This window comes from Pan troglodytes, chromosome 12, assembly GCF_028858775.2.
Source record: "Pan troglodytes isolate AG18354 chromosome 12, NHGRI_mPanTro3-v2.0_pri, whole genome shotgun sequence".
NCBI classification, from domain to species: domain Eukaryota; kingdom Metazoa; phylum Chordata; class Mammalia; order Primates; family Hominidae; genus Pan; species Pan troglodytes.
The window spans coordinates 54337245-54358356 of NC_072410.2; the positions used below are offsets into that span (position 1 = coordinate 54337245).

The 21112-nt window shown below is 42.4% G+C and overlaps 1 protein-coding gene across 1 annotated transcript in view; it reads right to left on the reverse strand.

Annotated features, from left to right (window-relative positions):
* Positions 1-356: 356 nt before the first annotated feature.
* Positions 357-21112, reverse strand: part of PLEK (pleckstrin) — a 33025-nt gene continuing 12269 nt past the window's right edge. Inside the window, exons 2-9 of the mRNA XM_515524.9 lie at positions 17207-17362; positions 16790-16971; positions 15070-15161; positions 11153-11337; positions 9336-9440; positions 4572-4655; positions 3640-3709; positions 357-2128 (exon numbers count right to left, since the gene is read on the reverse strand). Of these exons, the coding sequence (XP_515524.3) occupies positions 1992-2128; positions 3640-3709; positions 4572-4655; positions 9336-9440; positions 11153-11337; positions 15070-15161; positions 16790-16971; positions 17207-17362 (1011 nt within the window). The 3' untranslated portion in view covers positions 357-1991. The remainder of the gene's footprint in view (positions 2129-3639; positions 3710-4571; positions 4656-9335; positions 9441-11152; positions 11338-15069; positions 15162-16789; positions 16972-17206; positions 17363-21112) is intronic.

Sequence of the window (21112 nt, forward strand, 5' to 3'; positions counted from 1 at the left end):
CACATGTGTACCTATGTAACAATCCTGCATGTTGTGCACATGTACCCCAGAACTTAACATATAATAATTTTTAAAAATCATAAAGCTATTGAGATGATGAAAAATAAAGATAGTGTTACCCTTAGTAAATAAAACTGAGTTGTAAGAAAGGAGAGTTATTTGTTTGTTTGTTTTGTTTTTTTTTTTTAGTAGAGACAGTGTTTCACCATGTTGGCCAGGCTGATCTCGAACTCCTGACCTCAAGTGATCCACCCGCCTTGGCCTCTCAAATATTGGGATTACAGGCATGAGCCACCGTGCCCGGCCAGAGGGGAGAGTTATCAATAGGAGGCAAAACAGAGTCATCACACCAAAAATGCATTAAACAGAGTCATATATTTATTTCAAAACATTAAGTTGACTTCCCGTTAATAAATACTTTAACACTGAGTGTAGAAAAACTTGTGCATATTCTATAAAGATAATTTATTAAAGAATCAGAGAAAAAGACAGTTCTTTACCTCTAGGCTATTGATAAAACCATCTGGGAGTGGGAACAGCCTCAGGAATGTTACAGGGGAATTGAGGGAGGGCAAGAGAGGATTTGATAAAATGAGGAAAAATGTTCTACTCTCCTTTCTTTCCTGGAGCCTTAAAATTAAAAATCTGGAATTGAAAAATATACTTTCACACACATATCTGCTTCAATGGGTGCTGTCTTTCTCAATTTTGGAGAAGAATCACTAGTTAGTGGTCAGGGTCAAAAATTGCAAATAAGTTCCCAATTTTAGTCTAGGTTAGATCACTCTGGTTAATCATAGGGCCATGATGCCCTCAGAACTCAAGCAGGAGCTGCTGCTACTTGTGCTTAAAGCTGAGGCACGAACGCAATATCATTTACTGGAGAACTGAAGATGCTGCGCAATGCTAACAGCCCCTCTCAGAAGTTCTGTGTGGCTGTGAGTCCTTACAGTGCAGTTGTTGTATTAACCCATCATCCAATGAGCTGGCCAGTAGTTCAGCCCCTCCACTTGCTGCAGCTGCCGGGAGACACATTCACCAGGCAGTTGCCCAGGCCTCTCACCCATGGGGGGAACACATCTGGCCACTTTTTTTTTCTGTAAACCTCAAATGAAACAGAATCTCACAGATGTGGGGTCCCCCTCCTAATTGTAATAAACGTTAGAGAAATGCTCCAGAAAGGAACAAAGGGAGACCCTCTCAGATCAGCCTCAAACCAGAGTGGAATAGGGCTCCTCTGGGCGGTTTAAGGGCACAGAAAGGACCCTCAGCTACTCCTGGCCTCCCCGGGTCTCTTTCCCAGAAGACACAACTTTCCAGGCTGCCAAAAGTAATAGAAGTCAAAACCCTCAAAACCACCACTGCTCTCGGGAAGTTTTTGAGTAGGATGAGGAAGAAAGAAGAGAGCCCTCCTTCATTTTGTTACACGATCTCAAGGCCAAGAGCAAGTAGAAGATGTCTAAAGAGAACAAAAGAGGTTTCTTCCTGGTACTGTACTACAGATCAGCAACAGTTTCACAGGGAGGCGTTGGCTCAGGTTCTGGTACATTTGAAGATAACTGAAGGCCAAGACTTAGCCAAGGAAGGACACCAGCAGAACAACTAGATACACTATCACTACTGCGAGTGTTAGAATCACGGGGCAGATTTTTTTTTTTTTAAGCTGGGGGGACCTCAGGAATCTACTAGTTGAATTTCTTCATTTTCCAGAAGAGGCCCTGAGGCCTGGAGAGGGCAAGCAGCCTACTGAGGCTGCACAGCTTGTTATATCTGCTTGGGGGTCATGGATAGGGGCAGAGGGGCTGCAGTGAGCAATACAATGCAGGGGAACCTTGCACACCACATGGTGAGTTACATTCAGACCCCCCTGCAAATGAAAACTTCCCACCCCTGGGCTGTTTCCCGTTGACTTGTCACAGAAGTGGACAGGTCCTGGACTGAGCTTGTCCATGGGCTTCCCTCAGGAGGGGAGGAGGAATGCAGGAGTGTCTTTACTTCCCAGTTCGGGAGGCCATCTGGATGGCTTTGATCCACTCTGTGCGCTCCTTGGGGGTGGCTGCTTGCAAGAAATAGTGCACTTCATCTGCTGTGATGATCTCAAAAAGGTTCTCTTCCTCACTCTTCCTGCCTGGGGAAAGAGAAGGCAAATGGCAGCACGCACAGGCATCAGAAAGACCACTTGGTCCACCCTCCTCTGCAAGCCATGAAATCTCTGTTTTCTTCATGTTCTAAGGAAATTGACTATGTGGCTTTCAAACATACAAACAAGGTATGATTATAGAATAATTCATTGCACAGTTATATACATAGTATTGATAGAGTAGATATATAGTATGACTGTATGTATATATTTTTTTAAGAAATAGGTAAAACACTTAAGGAGAAACATTTTCTTTCATAGTTTACAGGCAAACTAAATTTCTCACCTTTGTATAGCAACAGCGTTTAATGAGTAACCTCTAATAGTTTCTAATGGGTACCTTCCCTCTGCTCATAATATAAATCAAGGGTTGCTCCTGATATCTACCTATCTATCTGTCTTTCTGTTAATATAGATTTGTATTTATAATATATATTTATATATTTATATTTATAATACAGATGTGTGTGTGTATATATATATGTTTATATACATACACAAAGCCAGACCTACCAACAGTACCACAAGTTATAGCCTAAACTGTTTTTCATCAAGCGCTAAGTCAGAGTTCTGCTGAAGACTAAAAGGCAATAACCTGGCCAATACTGTGACAAGACTTAAAACATCACAAATCAAATAAAGAACCAGCATGCTCCCTGCCCTAAAACCAAAGTATAATTCTAGGTGGTGGGAGTGGAGGTGGGCAAATTCAGGCACAGTAAAACTCTAGGCATTTGCAGTTATGATGTTTTCCTGTCAGCCTTTATCATACTACAAACCAAAATGTCAGGACAAAACCAGGGTTTGGGATGTCAAAACCACATCATCCCAGAGATACAATTTGTCCTCAGCACCTGAGAAGTCAAACTACACCCACGTGGTTATTCCATGCACCAAATCATAGCCTTGTGGTCTGGGGTCCTCTAGTGCAACCCCCTCACTGCTCTTCTTCTAAGCCATTGTGAAGTGATGGAGTTTTCCCAGCATTGCTCAGGGACTTGCTTGAGGCATCCACAAAGCCATCCAACTCCCCAAGGCCTGGAGAGCCTGGACAGCAGTTGGGAGACAAAAAATAACTCTGGTTTCTCCAAGGTTTTCAGACAGTAAATTCATTCCTGCTTTTTTTTTTTTTTTTTTTTTTGAGACAGAGTATTGCTCTGTCACCCAGGCTGGAGTGCAGTAGCACAATCTCAGCTCACTGCAACTTGCCAAGCTCAAACAATTCACAGGCATGTGCCACCATGCCCAGCTAATTTTTGTATTTTTAGTAGAGATGGGGTTTCACCACGTTAGCCAGGCTGTTCTCGAAATCCTGATCACAAGTGATCTGCCCTCCTCGGCCTCCCAAAGTGCCGGGATTACAGGTGGGAGCCACCATGCCTGGCCCATTCCTGCTTATCCTGATTAATTGATTGATTGATTAATGTTGGCCCAGGATGTCCAGGTGTGGGAGGGGAGTCTGAGCAGACACACCTCTCTCACACAGAAATTCATCTTACCATTTGAGTTGCTCTCCACTGAAGTCACCACACAGCCTCTCAAGTGAATTGCTCCCAGGGGATCTTCTGCCTGAAGAAGAAAGGAGTTGTTCATTATGTTTCCAAAATGCAGAGTATAGATAGACCTCATCCTCTTGGTGAAAAAGCCAGACTCACTCTAATATAGATCAGGGCCCCCCAAAATAAGTAAGAGCAGAAGGAGTTTAAAGAAAAACTGCTGACAGATCTAAGGTCCTTCCAGATCCTCCACACCCTGCTTCAGTGGGGCCAGGAGGCTCAATGAGAAAATGCAAGACAATCTGGACTTCAATCTGGAGAAAAGTGACAGGAGAGGTGGAGACACTGAGGTCACTGTATCCCACTAAAAAAGAGCTACATGTTTCCAGAGCTCTTTGGTCCCATGCACCTGATGCAGCAATATAACCACCCAGGGGAAGTCAAATAGCCCAGTGCTGCAAGCAGAGGGTGAGCACCCTACCCAGAGTTGTCTTCATGCTTTAAAAGTGGTTCATTTTATGGTGGAAAAAGTCCTCTTCGACAATCAACAGCCCAAATTGCTGGACTTAAACAATACCCTCATCCAAGTTGACCTGGATGAGGAATTATCACCTTTATGCATATTAAACCATGGACTGATTTAATTCCCCTGAAAATATCAGATTGGGGAAAAAATATGTTGAGTTGACCAAATAAATTATAATATAGTGATATTTTGTTCCATCCCTAAGCTTATACTGACCTCAGAGGCCCAAGATCTCAGATCTTTGCATTGAAAGGGGATAGAAAAAGGTAGAGGAGAATGGGAGAAAAAAAAGTGGGCCAGTAAAGAGAAAAAGGGGATATCAACAGAGTAGAGAGGGGAATAGGAAGCCCAGATTATAAATGCAGTGGATTTATTTATTTGAATGGATTTATGAACCACAGGACCTTACCCCAGCAGGGTCATAGTAGTGCAGGTAGGCAGGGTCTTCTCTCAAGATGAACTTCCTCACTTTCCAGTTTTTCCTCCTATGCCCCTGTATCCAGGATCAACATTAAAAGAAGGGATGGTGAATTCCCAGCATCACTCTGTACAAACAATACCTACAGAATAATTATTTGCTAAATTGAGAAAAGAAAGAGAAAATGAAATACTAACTCCAGGATAACAATATCCCGGCCTAGGTCTTTGTCAGGGAGATAGTGCTACAGCCAATAAATAATATGGATGTTATTAGATCAAAGAGGTGGATTAAATTATTTCTAATTATTGTCTTCCAGTTTTAGTATGATATAAGGCAGTACTAGGTACAATGTGCTGTGTTAGGTAATGTAGGGGGAATAAAGAGGTTTAAGATGCCCTGATCTTTAAAGAGTTTATGACCTATGTTGAAATATAAAGTAGCAAATGCCCAAATCAAATAATTGGTATAGATAATGGATTCCAAAGGCATTAAGTAGGGAATATGTAATTGTGGGCTTTGGATATCAAAGAAAGCCTCATAAAGACCTGCACTTATCCATGTGGGACACAGGATTTAGATGGGCAAGACAAAGGTGGGTAGGAGGACAACTGACAACACAAGAGCAGAAGTGGGAATGCAAGAGACATACTCAGGTGTTGATGAATAAGACCAGTCTGGCTAGAATGTAGGGCTCATGAAGAGTAGCAGAGGCAAGGTGGGAAAAGTGGACAGAGATTTAGTGGAAATAAAAGGCAGGGTTTGTTGTTGATGGCTTTTGAGTAGGAAGTGAAAGAATTACAATTACATTTTAAGAAGATTAATATGGTGACAAAGTGCAGGATGGACCAGCTGGCTAGATTAAAGGAAAGCCCAGGAAAAGATGATAAGTAAAAAAGAATTCATTAGGGAAGGATCACAACAATCCAGGCATAAAATCATTAGGAACTAAACCTTAGGTAGCTGCAGTAGGAATGGAAATGCCTGTTGCTGTAAGAGACATGACGAAGAAGGAAGAAGAGGCGGAAGAGGAGGAGGAAGAGAAAGAAGAAGAAGAAGAAGGAGGAGGAGGAGAAAAGGGGGAGGAAGGTAGGAGGAAGGAAAGAGGAAGGAAGAAAGAAAGAAGAAGAAGAAAGAAGGTGACGACTTGGCCTTTCCCAACAGAATTAAACACTGACATTGTCTAGACTGAGTTTTAAGGGCAGGATTTGTGTCTTGCTTATCTTTGTTCCCCAGGGCCACAGTGCCTGGCATATAGCAGCTGCTTCATACCTGTTTGTACTTGCCGTGAGTTACCAAGTTATTTCCATTAGTGTGTAGCAGATTTTAAACTGTCATGGTAAACCTGACTCTATGATTTCCCACAGGAAATTCAAATGACTTAACTCCAGAAGCCAAAAATAGTATTATATTAAAAGATACGGAGTTTCTATCTTGCCAATACAAGACATATTATTTGTGATTTCTAAAGCGCCACATATTGGCAAGCATGTATACAAATTTTCCAACATTTTTCATTTTACTTGTGCTGAAAGCAATAAAACATGTGTGGTCTTAGCAAACAGTGCCTCCTTCATAAATCCAGAGGTGCTTCAAGGAAGCTTTCAGAAATGGGCCTAAGTTTTTTGGCAAAACATTTGGTGAAGGAACTCATTTCCAAAGAACTTTCTACTTCCTGAAGGATGGAGCTGGAACCCCTGCAGAGTCATATGCAAGGACAGAAAATATTCATACCTGCTATATCATGTCCAAAATGGCTTTTGCAAAGCATAGACTTCCAAAAGTGTACATTGCTGCTCTTTGCCTTAACTAATGTTGCCCTTCAGAATAACGACACTAAAGTTGCCACCCCATACCATTTCCTCTTCACTGACAGACACACATGTCATGCTGTATTATGCAATTGCTGGACAATCACCAACTTATTATGAGCCAACGGAAGAGGAAGGTAACAGGAGGATGTGAAATCAGCCAACCACCATATTCCCTTTAAGCCCTCACTGACATCACAATGTGACGTGTTGAAGAGTTGGAAGTTAGCAGGTACATTTCTGGTCATCTTTCACTTAATGAGCATTTTCTAAGGAGTATTAAGAAATGCATGTATGCCTCAGGTTTCCAAGAATTGTTACTGAACTGTCAAAGCCATCTACTTATATTTGACTTAATTAGCTCCCCAAGTGTTCGTTGCCTATGATAAATCAAGAAGGATGCTGAACTCTGCAGCAGATATAAGAGAAGCATATATAACACATTGTTCCTCTCCCTCAAGGAATCTAAATGTGGTTGAGAATTAAACAAGCAGATGCTTTATTCATTGTCATAACAGAAACAATTATGTAAAAAGGGATTATATTGAATATAATCTAAGATCATGCATCCTCAAACTTGCTGCCAAGTAGGATTATTTATCCTGGGATGAGAAAATAATGGGGCAGGGATAATGGCCTCCAGTTAGCCACAGCTACTTCCCATCTGTGAGGTGTGGAGCACAGGTATCCTTCATTATAACAAGCCTTCTATGAAGTTAATCCTGGCTAACTCCCAGCAGTAAACACAAGGGAGGCTTACTTTTGGAATTTTAAGAAAAAGTTTTTAAAATTCTGAAAATCCCTTGGATGATTTTGATGTAAACTATGGTTACTAACCACTGAGCTAAGAGATTAGAAACATTAAGGGGAAGTGTCAATTCAAATCGAAGAGGTTTTTGCTCCCCAACCTCTGAAAAAAAATTCAAAGGAAAGAATATTGTAAAAGAACAAAATTCCTGAATGCACGTAGATTTCTGTTTTCTTCACATAAAAAGGAAGCTTCTAAGAAAGACTGTTTAACTTGTATACTGATAATAGAATAAATTAGCTTTTAAGAAAAAGGCTGGCTCAGTGGTTCTCAGCTTTGGCTGCACATCAGAATCACTTGGGAGCTGTAAAAATCCAGAGGCTCTGATTTAATTGGCCTGGCATGCAGTTTTAACAGTTCCCTGGGAGATTCAAATGTGCACCAACCGAGCTAGCTAAGGCTAAATTGTACCTATCAAAGGCCAGACAAAGGAAGGCAAAGGAAAACACATAAGTTCAATCCTTGTCCCTATTGTCTTCAAAATACATCCAGACACTCATTACCCACACACAATTTTTGACCATCCCAGGTCTCCTACTGGGCTGCTTCACTGAGACGTGGCTTCAGTCCAGTCCCAACTTTATCTACTCTTTGTTAGCCTTCATCCTTGGCTTTCCAAGAGCCCCATTCTAGATTAGGGTTTGCCCAATCAACGAAATAACTGATAACAATATAGAATTATGGAAGAAATCAACAAAATAAAGAAATTTCCTCCCAAGTTACTCTTCTTGTCTTAACAGCCACATTCCAGCACCTGCAATCAAAGAGCCAGGAACATAGGAATATTTGGCAAAACCAACGAGAAAGCAGCAGCGGGCAAACTGTCCGTAGGCAACTGCCTGAGCCTTCCCAGCATAAGGCTGGCCCTGCCCCATGCCTTTCTTTTAATCTAGCCAGCTGGTCACCCTGTCGTAAAAAAATACTATAATAGTCCATGAATTCTTTATAAATCCTTGCCATATATTTCTTAGGACACTGTTCTCTTAAAACCTGATATGAAGGTAATTTTTCCATTCGAATGTCCCACTTCCCCCAGTGAAACTCAAAATCCATACCTATACCTCCTTTCAGCTAGCCCAGCCCAGAGTCCCTCTTTATAAATGTAAATATGGGCTCTTCTCTGGTTCTTCCCTCCTTGCCCATTCCATTAATCACTAAGATGGACATTCAGGGTCCTAACATGAAATAAATCAAATCCCCCAGTCCCGTGGAGCCTATAGACAGTACATGGAAATCTCCTGATGGCAACAGATTCTCTCCATTATATACTGAGCAGCACTTTTAAGGCAGCTCACAGTGCAGCCAGAAAGGCAAGACCTTGGTCCTGCAAAGCAGCCTTGGCCTCTAAGATGCCTTGTGCAAGTATCAACTAGCTTCCCCCTGAATATTCTCATGTCTTCCTGCGACTTCCTCCACCAGGTACTGGTCCTGGCTTCCTCAGTCATCTTGGCCCCTGTCCATCTCTTACCTCTTGGCATCATATGCCTTGGCACCTGGTAACCGACTAGAGCTCCTCAGCACTCTCCAGCCCTTGCCTCCAAGACTGACGGTGGCCTGTACCTGTGTACACCTGGACATCCCCCCAGGACTCTGTCCATGCCCTCAATCTGCATTTGACTTTTGCCTGCTGTTCCTGTGAATTGGCCTCTGCATGCCCAGGTTTTGGTCTTGTCATGCCCTAAGCACAGACTGGAATGACTCTTCTTTGCTCTCAGTGGTGTACTCTGTTCCTCTTCTGGGTGTAGCCTGTTCCTGTTTTCCTGGTTGCTTTGAAGGGAGGAGGGACAGGTAAAATGGAAGTACTTTTACCATGAGACAGCTTTGTCTTTTGGATGGCATCTCTTAGACAATTTACCTCCTCCGGCCATATTTTTCTTGAAACACCTTTTTTTCCCTATGATATTGATAAAAGAGGCATTTTCCTACTTTTAGGGACATCTTCTGCCCTGTCAAACTCAATCTTCCTGATCTAAAGCCACTTTGATATCTAAAGAGCTACTCATCTATCTTTCACTCTGTGGGTTTCATTTTCTGCTTGACTATTAACCGAACAAACCAAAAGTCACTGGGTAACTTAGAAACAAACAGGACCTTGTAAAGGGAAAAGGCTAGATGGGAGCAGTGGTGGCCACTCACCTGCTTCAGTAAACATCCCTGCTTGATAATGACCCCTCTGAATTCTTCTTTCAGAATCACATCATCATCACTGGAATTCTCTTCACAGAAGAACCCACTGTCTGGCTGTTGGAAAATCAAACAGCAAGCTAACGTCACCAGTCTTAGGCACATTGCAACTTGTGCCATCTCCATTTCCCCCTCCCCTCCAGCCATGAGGGCAGCCTCCTCCTTTTTCCTCCATTCCTGTGTACATCCCAATCTGAACTTCAAAGGTCCTTGATGAGCGAGTTTCTCCTCCTCCTTTTACTTGCTTCTGGGGCTGTTCCTTTCTTGTCTCCACTCAGGTGTGATCTTGTAAATATCCTTTTATTCTGGAGGGTCTCCCAAGCTGTATCCTAACTTTAGCTCCATCTTCCTAACCAGGCACATGTCTGCCTTCAAAGCCTTCCTTCTCTTGGGATGTCATGGTCACATCCTTGAAAGCAGGGCAGGCTAATTTCTCATTCGCAATACTATCACTAGCTTAACATTTGCCACTGAGCCCCCTCTTGGAGAAAAGTGACAGCATGTGTCCAGCCTTTTCCCCTGAGGTTATGAGGGAAGTGGGACTTGCTCAGCAAAAGTAGATGATGAATCAGACCGAGGAAGAGGAGTATTTTTAGAATCCTGTGATGGGTATTTTTAGAATCCTGCATTGAAATGGCTATAAACGACCAGATCAAAGGACTGAAGAAAAAAAAAAAAAACAGACTGTGGAACTTCCCCTAAAGTGAAATGAAACCCTCTAGGGTGTTCACTTCATGTTTATAAGAAGAATGGTTCTCTTAGGTAACTTCCTAAATTCTGTGCTCTGATCCAAGATAGAAACAAAACTGCCAAAATCCCCCAAGAAATCCACCATTGCTCACGTGGCCTAAGAACAGGTTCACATTGTATAATATAGTGTTTCCCAATCGTGGGTAAGCATACTGTGGGAGGTACACAAGATGACTGCAGGAAGTGACATCCGTGGACACATTTTGTATTAAGAGTCATGTGTTTTAACATACATTTGGAATAATGCACTTAATACATCAAACCTGTGATTTATAGACTCCTGTCTGGAAAGGAAGCTGCAGTAGGGCAGGATTTTTGCCTGTCCCTCCAGTACGCTTGTCTACGTGGCTGTATCTTCTTGTCTTAGAGAATGCTTGCCATGGACTAGGGTCTAAGACAGTTTTATACATGAATTATTGCTTAGAATAAGAATAGATAGTTGGGAGGCAGAGGCAGGTGGATCACTTGAGGTCAGGAGTTCGAGACCAGCCTGGCCAACATGGTGAAACGCTGTCTTTACTAAAAATACGAAAATTAGCTGAGTGTGGTGGCACATGCCTGTAATCCTAGCTACTCGGGAAGCTGAGACAGGAAAATCGCTTGAACCCGGGAGGCGGAGGTTGCAGTGAGCCGAGATGACACCACTGCACTCCAGCCTGGGTGACAGAGCAAGACTACATCTAAATAAATAAAAAATAATAATAAATAAATAGGAAACAATAAACTTTAAAATGTCCTTTAAAAAATTTTTTTCAAGTAAACAGTAGTATCCTTTTATAATAACAAATTCACTTGGACAGGGCGAGTGTTGTAGAGAGGGCAGCTGTTGAGTTGGGAAATGCTGGTATAACAGAAGCTCTAAATGGGCCTGGGAGCTTCAGGTATTCCCTTGTTCTTCCTGGCTGACCTCCCTACCCGCTGCCTAACAGCGCTCTATAGATGTCTATAACTGAAATCAATCTAGAATCTGCTCAGGGAAGCCTCCCTTACAGGAAGAAGAGTTGGGGAGCTTTTCTTACAAAGTAGTAGAAGGCATCAGGGTTGTCCAGGAAAGGGTTTTCAGCAGTTCCATCCACTGCGCTCTTGGACATGTCTCCAGCAGGCTGCAGATACCCCTCATTGAGCAGCGATGAAGCAATCATGAGGCCTTCCTGGCGATTCCTAACAGACTGGTTGGATACCAGCCAATCAATGACGCAGTTACCTAGATGGGACCAGCACAGGGAAGGTTAACTCTCCTTACCGAAGAGCAAGCCCCTGACAATCACCCCTGAACTGACTCCAGCGCACCCACAGGTCTGACTTGTCTCGTCTCCCTTGTTATTTCAAGAAAGAGAAAACAAAATAAGTGGGATAGATACCCACTAGAAACAAACAAACAAACAAACAAAAAACTATGTAAAGGGTTTTTAAGAACATCTACATGCTGCTTAAGAAGAAACACAAGACCAGGTATGGTGGCACACCTGTTGTCCCAGCTACTCTGGAAGCTGAGGCAGTAGGATAGTTGAGCCCAGGAGTTCAAGACCAACCCAGGCAACATAACAAGACTCCATCTCAAAAAATAATAACTTTAAAAATAAAAAAATAAAGTCTTTGTCTTAAAAAAAAAAGCAACACATGCATCAAAGAAATAGGTTTTACTAACCCACTCACTTATCCCATTAATGAACAAACATTTACTGAGCACCTACTCGATGCTAGGTACTCTACTGGGTGTTGGAGAAATTCCCTCAAGGAGTGTAAAAGGGCATGATGGGTGTAATAAATAAGTCTTGTAACAAGTGCTCTGCTATAAGTCAGTTGTGAGACTACTGGGTCAAATCTGAAGGTGTGAAAGAGGTGAAGGAGGTGAGAGAAGAGGGCTGTGCATGCACTGTCAGGAAAAGATTCATAGAGGAAGTGACACTGGGCAGAGGCTTAAAATATGAGTAGGCGTTTGCCAAGCATATGAAGCAGGATGCAGAGGAACCAGCACAAGCTGAGGGGGCAGCAGTGTGAACAGATGCACTCAGGCATAAAGCAGCCCCATGGGGCAGGGGAGGAGTTGGTGGAAAGAAGGCAAAAGGAAATAAGAGGAGGAGGGAGGTGAAGGGTGGGTGGGGAGAGCTTTGATGGCACAGTAAGAAATTTGGCTAATGGGAAATCATTTTAAGTTTTTAAATAGGAAATAATGTGATGGATATATGTCCTAAATTAAAATTTGATGACATCACCTGCACTGATTGTCATGACTTTGCAGAGTCTAGCAGGGACCTCGAGAAGTCATTTAAGCAACCTTCTGCCTCAAGAGATGATTGCAAAGAGAAGAAAATGAAATTGACCCATACATTGGATTATTAGCAGGTTACAATGAAGCTTTGTATTAAAAACAGCATGTTTGTCCTTACAACAAAAAAATGATAGATATTTGAGGTGATGGATACACTAGTTACCACGATTTGATCACTGCACAATGTATATGTGTATCAGAACATTAATTGTGCCCCATAAATATGTACTATTATGTGTCAATTAAAAAAATAAAAATAAAAAGCAGTGTGTTCCTTACAAATGTAGCCAACAAGGGAGTCAACATGACAGCCTGCCTGTCCTGTCATCCAGGCAAAAGCAGTAGGGATGCCGCCCTCAAAACAGGAGTGACAGCAGTTGGATAGCGAGCCTTCCGTGAATTTCATGTATGAAAGGCTTTTGCTCACTTTTCTTTCTCTACAAAGATAAACTAAGTGACACTGCATTTCTTCTTTTTATCTTCATAGCAGCCTGTGAAAGAGGCAGGGTGGTAATTGCAGTCCTCATTTTAAGGATAAGAAAATTAAGGCTCAGGGAATCTGAGTGATCTTAGGCCAAAGTTACAACTGCTCTGGGCTGTCACTTTTAAGTGTTCTAACCCTTGCATCCATGCTCACTCAGTGAGGCATGCTGAAGCTTGAAAGACAAGTTTGGTCTAGTCTGCCTGTCATTGGACATTTAAGGTCTTCCATCATGTGTCAGCACTGCTGGGTCCCAGTCTCTGCTACAGCCTTCATCTCCCAGCCGAGGCCACCTGACTCCCCCATGAAGGCTCCACCCATAGAAATGTCCAAAACCCACCCTGGCCTTCAACAAGAAGGATTTAAGAAGTACTAGCCCACCTGTAATCTTAGGGATTACAGGCCACTTTGAGAGGCCAAGGCAGGCAGATCACCTGAGGTTGGAAGTTTGAGACCAGTCTGGCCAACATGGTGAAACCCTGAATCTACTAAAAATACAAAAATTAGCCAGGCATGGTGGTGCACATCTGTAATCCCAGCTCCTCAGGAGGCTGAGGCACGAGAATCACGCTTGAACCCGGGCGGCAGAGGTTGCAGTGAGCCTGAACAACAAAAGTGAAACTCCGTCTCAAATAAAAAGAAGAGGAAGAGGAAAAAGGAGAAAAGAAGAATAAGAACAAGAGGAAGAAGGAGGAGAAGGAGAAGGAGAAGGAGAACAAGAAGAAAAAAACCAGCCCAATAGTCTGGGACTCAGTAACACATTACAGTGGAAATCAGTCTGACCTGGATTGGGTGCCCAAGTCTACATTGAAATGCCCTCCTGTTCCCTTTGCCCAAGGCTGTTGCAGTGACCTCGGTCCTGATAGAGTTGGGAACTTCCCTTGTTCTTGTCACTTTCTCATACCACCACCCACAGCTTGGTGTCTTGATCCCAAATCTCAGCCCTGCCTTGTCTGATGCTGGGCTGCTGCCTTGACTCTGAGGCTTATTCCCACGGGGGACTATCTCATCGTCAGTGATCAAAGCCTTTTCCCCTTAGCCTTGCTGATCCTGACCTGGACCAATTTCATGGATTATCTGTTGATGGCACATCCTCTTAGATTCCACATTTGCTGTATCAGCTCAGAGTTTTCTTCCTTTGATCTCTCCTGTCACCATAAGAAAGCCAGGCCTGGTATCTGACAAACTTAGTACCAAATTGTACATCCCATTTTGCTCCCCCTGATGAACCGTCAGCCCTACTAGGCTGGTTAGTTTCTTTTTCTAGATGCATATTCTGCATATGTCTGCCTCATAACTTTGTCCTCACCATCCTTTGCCCATCCTCTGCTCATCCTCTGCCCTGGCTCCTCATCAAAAATCCTCCTGTAAATATTTAATGAAATTCTACCCATCTTTCAGGGTCAAATTTGGGTACCACCTCCTATTCATCCCATCAACCCCTGAGCTCTTTCTCTTTTTTTGAACCCCTGGAATTGGTTGTACAGACATGTGACCACTTAAAACACAATAACCACTTGAGCTTGCACCATATAGCACTGAGTGTGTGCCAGGCACTACTCTACACACATAATGGCAAGCCTATGAGGTAGGTGCACTGTGATTATCCCCACTAAATAGACAGAGAAAGTGAAGCACAGAGAGGCTAAGTTATTGAGCCAAGGTTTTATAACTAGTAAGTTGCAGAGCCAGAATTTGAACCAAGGTGGTCTGGCTCTAAAGGACATGTTTTTAACCACTACACCATACTACCTAAACTCATAACACTTAATACCTGACCCTGTGCAGCCTCTGGTAGCCCTAATATTGTCATTTAAAACTTACATTGTATGCCTTAATCCCTGTTTATCGTAGTAAGGGTTGCATCTTATCCAATTCTGTGTCTATTTCTAGCAAGTCTCAACATAATGCCATTTATTGAGAAAAAAAAAATCCTTTGATTGGAACGTTAGCTTGAACAAATGTTAACTTGAACAAATAAAGCTTGAACAAAATCGTTAGCTTGAACAACAAACTTCTTTCTATTTTCACTCTGTAGGAGCTTCATCCTCAGGCTCACCAGGCTGCATTCTGGGACCCCTTCCAACCCCCATACTTCATACCCCCACCTCACAGACGAGGCCGAAGGAGGACTCCATATCGCCTTCCCAGTTGCCCTATTTCAGGCCTGCAAGTGCTTTTACCTGTGAAGCAGTGATTAAAAATCTTCTTGTCCTTCTCTAGATTCAGTTCTTTTATTCCTTTTTCAGTGTCTTTCATGGACAAATATAAGGCACTGCACAGAGATAAAAAAACAAACAAACAAACAAACAAAAAACCCAGTTGGATGAGTGGGGAACATTTCAGAATGGTAAATTCTCTCTGGGAGGTGAGCACAAGCTCCCCCACCCCAGGTATCCCCTGAGCTTAATCTCCCTCCATCAGATCATAAGTAGTGGAGGGGCAGCATTCATATCTGCATAACTCTGTAGCCTGCACAGCGTTTAGCAATGCTGGAAGGTACTTAACGTCTCCTAAATTCTCTTAAATTTGTTCAGCTCTTTGTTGATTTAATTATTGGTGCCTGGGATGGAAATTTGCCCCAATTTAGAGGTCAAAGATGAAAGGTTCCTAGGGTCCATTTTCTACACATTCTACATCTTTAATGTCCCTCAATCCTCATATCCCAATTCTTTAATGCTCTTCAAGGGACCATCTGTGGTAGACATTTGCCTTTAAGAAAGTGAATGCTTCCACTAAGCATATGTCTTATCTTTAAAATGATGAGATATAAGGCAAAATGGTGAGAAGTTCTCATTTTTGTCCTTGAAGTAATACATCAAAGATAGCCTTACGAGAGAAGCTCTAAGCAACAAAACAGAAGGCCCCTTCCATGTAGCCTGTGGCTCCCTATAGCCCGAGCATTTTTCCCACTTAGTTCTGACAGCACTGGCCAGGACTGTGGTCACTCGATGGCCCCCATCAGCAGCTGCAGCTGCACTAGGTGCCTCCTTGGAGCTCTTTGCCAAAAAGCTTTTGTGGTGAAGGAGGCTGCTGAGTCTCACTCAGCTCAGTTCACAAACTTTGTCAAACTCCTGTGCCATGCCAAGTCTTGTGTCGTCATGCAGAAGTGCAGAAGGGATGTCTTTAGGCTCCTCTCAGTGCTTCTCCCCACCCCACCCTCCATAAAAACAAAATTCTTGTTGGACATTTTAAGCAGCTGGCATGGGATTCTTCTCAACAGGGCTCCTGCTTCAGGGAATGCTCAACAAAAAAGCAAAACTACCAAGAAGAAAGTGACTCCTAGAGAAAGGGGCTCATGTGACCAAAGATGTGAGATACTCAGGAAGGAAGAAATCCCATTCCCAACCTCTGTCAGGAGCTAGATCTTCCTGTTGGCCTCTGACCACCTTTAGTCTACAACTATCACCTGCAATTCCAAGCCAACCAACATCGGCGGCCATTAAACTGGGTCAGGACATAAATGGCTTCCACCAGGATGGGTGTTTACCCTGGCTGGCCCTTCCTGAGTGTGTAAATGAATGAACTTGAACTTGAAACCTTGCTTGCTTGGATGCATAGCCCCTGCTTTTTCCTTTCTACCTAAAGATCCTAAAGCTTTATTTCAAGACTGACTTATTATGGCTATGTTATAAATGCAATGATGATGTTTCTTTCTCTCTCTCTCTCTCTCTGGTACCCAGTATGAGGGAATTTGTACTCCATTCGCCTCCTCTCCTCAGCTAGTAGGCCTTGGATCACTCCTTCAGACCCAGGTAAACATTTTAGTACACCAAGTGCCAGTATTGACCTGGCAGAGTGGATACAACATCAGAGGTGGTCAAAGCAAGCCTTGGAGCAGGATCTGCTATGTTTGTGTCTTTCAGAAGGAATGGGTAAAGAGAAATAAACACAGAAAATCACCCTAAGTCAATGGTTTCTGGCAGTCGAATGGACCTCCTGGTAGATTTCCTGGCAAACTTCTGGCCTCCTTCAATGCATTTAATGGCCTTCTTGATATCCCGAACCCAGGCATCTCTCTCCTCCAGGAAGGCTGCCTGGAAGAAGTGGTCCTGCTGTTTGGTCGTAGTGATCTTAAACACAAACTGAAAATCAAAACACATCCCATTAGAAATGACTTATTTCAAGGGCTTGGGGTCCCTCATGAAGCAGAGGCCATTGGCCTAAACCTCTTCTAGCCAAGAGAAACCCAAATGCCAGGGATTTGAGTGGTGATGAGAGGGACCAGCCCAAGGAGCACCACCCACATTGTAGGCAATGCTTGCACCAAAAGTTGAGTGCCTGACCAGGGGTTCACGGCAGCTCATGATGTCAACTCACCATCCTTTTGCCAAAGTCTTGACAAGGGCTAGTCAGAGTGCTGCCTTTCAGCGGGATCATTCCTTTGGGGCTGTTGTCACTTTTCTTCTTATAGAATTCAATTCCATCTTCTAACAATACAACCCACATGGGTTTCCACGTATTGAACACGCTCCCCTGTAATGACAACCAAAAGAGCTGAGATGGACAGGGCTCTTTGCAAACTGTATTTTCTTCCTAACAGGAAAGATTCTATATTTACTTACAGTTGGTTTTTAAAATGTTTGGTGACATCATCTCTGTTCCTTCAACACAAATCCTCTCAAATCAGTGGCTACTTGGGGAGCCATTCTCATTTCTACTCCCGGCTCTTTGCTCAAGCCAACCCCATTCTCTGGAATACTCCTCCACAACTCTGCCCTCTCCTCTTTCTCACCTTGCCTAACCTCTCCCTATCCTTCAAGGCTCAGCTTAGCCACCTCATTGATGAGGCTTCCCGAACTGCACAGACCCACTCTGATCTCAGGGGTGCCTCCTGCTTTTCTCACTGATTGTGCCATACATCCTGGAACTTTGTTATATATTTCCTCATATAGTTCTTTAATTGTCTTCAGTATGGTTATCTTTCCTTCTCCATGGCAATTACATTATCAGGTACTTTCCTTGGTTCATGATACTGAGCACACAGGGGATGTTCATTAAAATAATACAAAAGAAGATCATTTCCCAAACTCCCAAATGCTAGCAGCTATCACACTTCATTGAAAAGAGCAACCAATCCTTCTTATTATCTACTTCACCCCCACCCAAACCCTTTCCTGCTATGATTTCCCCTGCACCTCCCTTTTCATGGCTGGTTCACACCATTAAGAACCACAAAGGACCCACCTCATAGAAACATTCTCACCCCCACTATGTGTAAGAACTGCCGGCAGGCAGATCTTGCTTCTGAAACTACATCTGACACATGATCTTAGAGTATAGTTTTTTTTTTTTTTGAAGTCTGTATTTATTTTTACATGTTTAACTGCCTATTTTGAGGAGAAAAATATAAAAATGATAATTATTGGTGTTCGGTTGGAAGGGTTTTCATTTTTCAGGGTTTTAGAACATTTCAATTCTTGGGAGGGTTAGTCAGAATTGGAGAAAGAATTAAATATTCTAAAGCCTAGTGGTTTTCAAAATATGGCTTGCAAACCAACTAATCTGACTCACTGAAGACACATATAAATAAAAGCTGATTTTACCCCAAATCTGCCTTCACTTACAAGCTCTGGTAACACTGCTGAGATGGTTGGCTGAATCTTAGATGATCTAGCTCAAGCACTCTCTCTCTGTCTCTTTATTTTATTTTATTTTTATTTTTATTTTTATTTGTTTGAGACAGGTTCTCTCTCTGTCACCCAGGCTGGAGTGCAATTGCATGATCTCAGCTCACTGCAAGCTCCGCCTCTCAGGTTCAAGCAATTCTCCCACCTCAGCCTCCCAGGTAGCTGGAATTACAGGTGTGCACAACCACACCCAGCTAATATTTATGTTATTTTTTTCAGTAGAGACAGGGTTTCACCCTGTTGGCCAGGCTGGTCTTGAACTCCTGATCTCAAGTCTTCCTTCTGCCTCAGCCTCCCAGAGTGCTGGGATTACAGGTGTGAGCCATCGCGCCCAGCTGGTTCTATGACTTTCTTACTGCTCACACTTGTGTAAGCCACTTGCCCTCTCTAAGGCTCAGTTCCCAGCACTAAAATGATAAGAATGACTACCTCGGAGATTTCTAGCACATATGAAATGAAATAATTTGGATAAGACTTTATAAGTTCGAATGTGCTCTACAAATGAGAGGTTGTATTATTAAGTATCTTGACAGATGGCCATGTATGAATGTCTTCCATGCTTTGAGTTTTCATCCTCTCTATTCTTGGAAAAATGATAATGAACTGGTATCACTATCATCCCAATGGGGAAGAGTCAAAAATATTTAGCCAGTTGCCATGTGGAGTAATGAATGGGAAAGCTGAAGGCCCTGAGGATCTGCATGAATGTATTTGTGAGGAAACACACCTCCCTTTGGTTTCTCTTCTGGTGGAATAAGGTTTGGGATTGTGAAGAATCCGGCCTGCCTCAGACTTGCAGGCCTCCTCCATTATTGTATGACATGTCATCCAATGATGCTTGAAGTATTTAGGATACTTCAGTGTATGCTATGATTTGGGGTCAAAACTCGAACCTACATTTGAGCCTCATATCAACCACTTATTAGCTGTACATGTCTTTGGGTAAAATGTTTAATATTTCTGAGCCATGGCTTTTTGTTTTCTAAGAGAGAGATAATAATTCCATCTTAAAGCATAGTTTAGATTTAGATCATGTATAAAATATGTATATATAAGTGTATAATGCATGCCATATGCTTATATGTGAATAATGTACATATACATTATACAGTGTATATATCTTTAAATACATATGTATACACATGTTTTATATATAAAGTGTGTAAAATCACCCTGTCAACTATTGCCACCCAACTATATGTTCCAGGAGGGCAAGAACTTACTTCACCATCATATTGTCAGGTGTTCAATCAATAATTTGTGGAATGAACGGTGGTAATTAAAATCACATTATGACTATAAGAAAATAGGTGGGAATTGAACAATGAGATCACATGGACACAGGAAGGGGAATATCACACTCTGGGGACTGTGGTGGGGGGGGGAGGGGGGAGGGATAGCATTGGGAGATATACCTAATGCTAGATGACGAGTTAGTGGGTGCAGCGCACCAGCATGGCACATGTATACATATGTAACTAACCTGCACAATGTGCACATGTACCCTAAAACTTAAAGTATAATTAAAAAAACAACAAACAAAAAAAAAAAAAAAAGAAAGAAAATATTGGGGAAAATCTACAAGACATTGGTCTGGCCAAAAATTTCTTGAGCAATACCCTATAAGCACAGACAACCAAAGCAAAAATAAGCAAATGTGATCACATCAAGGTAAAAAGCTTTTGCACAGCAAAGGAAACAGTCAACGAAGTGAAGAGACAACCCACAGAATGACAGAAAATATTTGCAAACTACCCAACTGACAAAGGATTGATAGCCAGAATATAACAGGAGCTCAAACAACTCTAGAGGAAAAAAATCTAATAAACCATTCAAAAAATGGTCAAAATATTTGAATAGACATGTCTCAAAGGCAGACATACAAATGGCAAATGTGATATGAAAAGGTGCTCAACATCACTGATCATCAGAGAAATGCAGATCAAAACTACAATGAGATAACAGCTCATCTCAGTTAAAATGGCTTTTAACCAAAAAACAGGCAATAAGAAATGTCGACGAGAATGTGGAGAAAAGGCAATACTTGTACACTGTTGGTGGGAATGTAAATTAGTACAACCACTATGAAGAACAGTTTGGAGGTTCCTCAAAAAATTAAAAACAGAACTACGATTTGACCCAGCAATCTCACTGGGGGGTATATACTGCAAAGAAAGGAAATCAGTATATGGAAGAGATATCTGCACTCCCATGTTGGTTCCAGCACTGTTCACAATAGATAAGATTTGGAAGCAACCTAAGTGTCCCTCAACAGATGAATGGATAAAGAAAGTGTAGTACATATACACAATGGAGTGCTACTTTGCCATAAAAGAGAAGATACTGTCATTTGCAACAACATGGATGGACCCAAAGATCATTATGTTGAAAGAAATGAGCCAGGCACAGAAAGACAGACATCACACGTTCTCACTTATCTGTGAGATCTAAAAATCAAAACAACTGAACTCATGGACACAGAGAGTAGGATGGTTACCAGAGGCCAGGAAGGGAAGTGGGGGACTGCAGGGAGGTGGGGATGGTTAATGGGTACCAAAAACAAGAAAACAGAAAGAATAAATGAGACCTACGATTT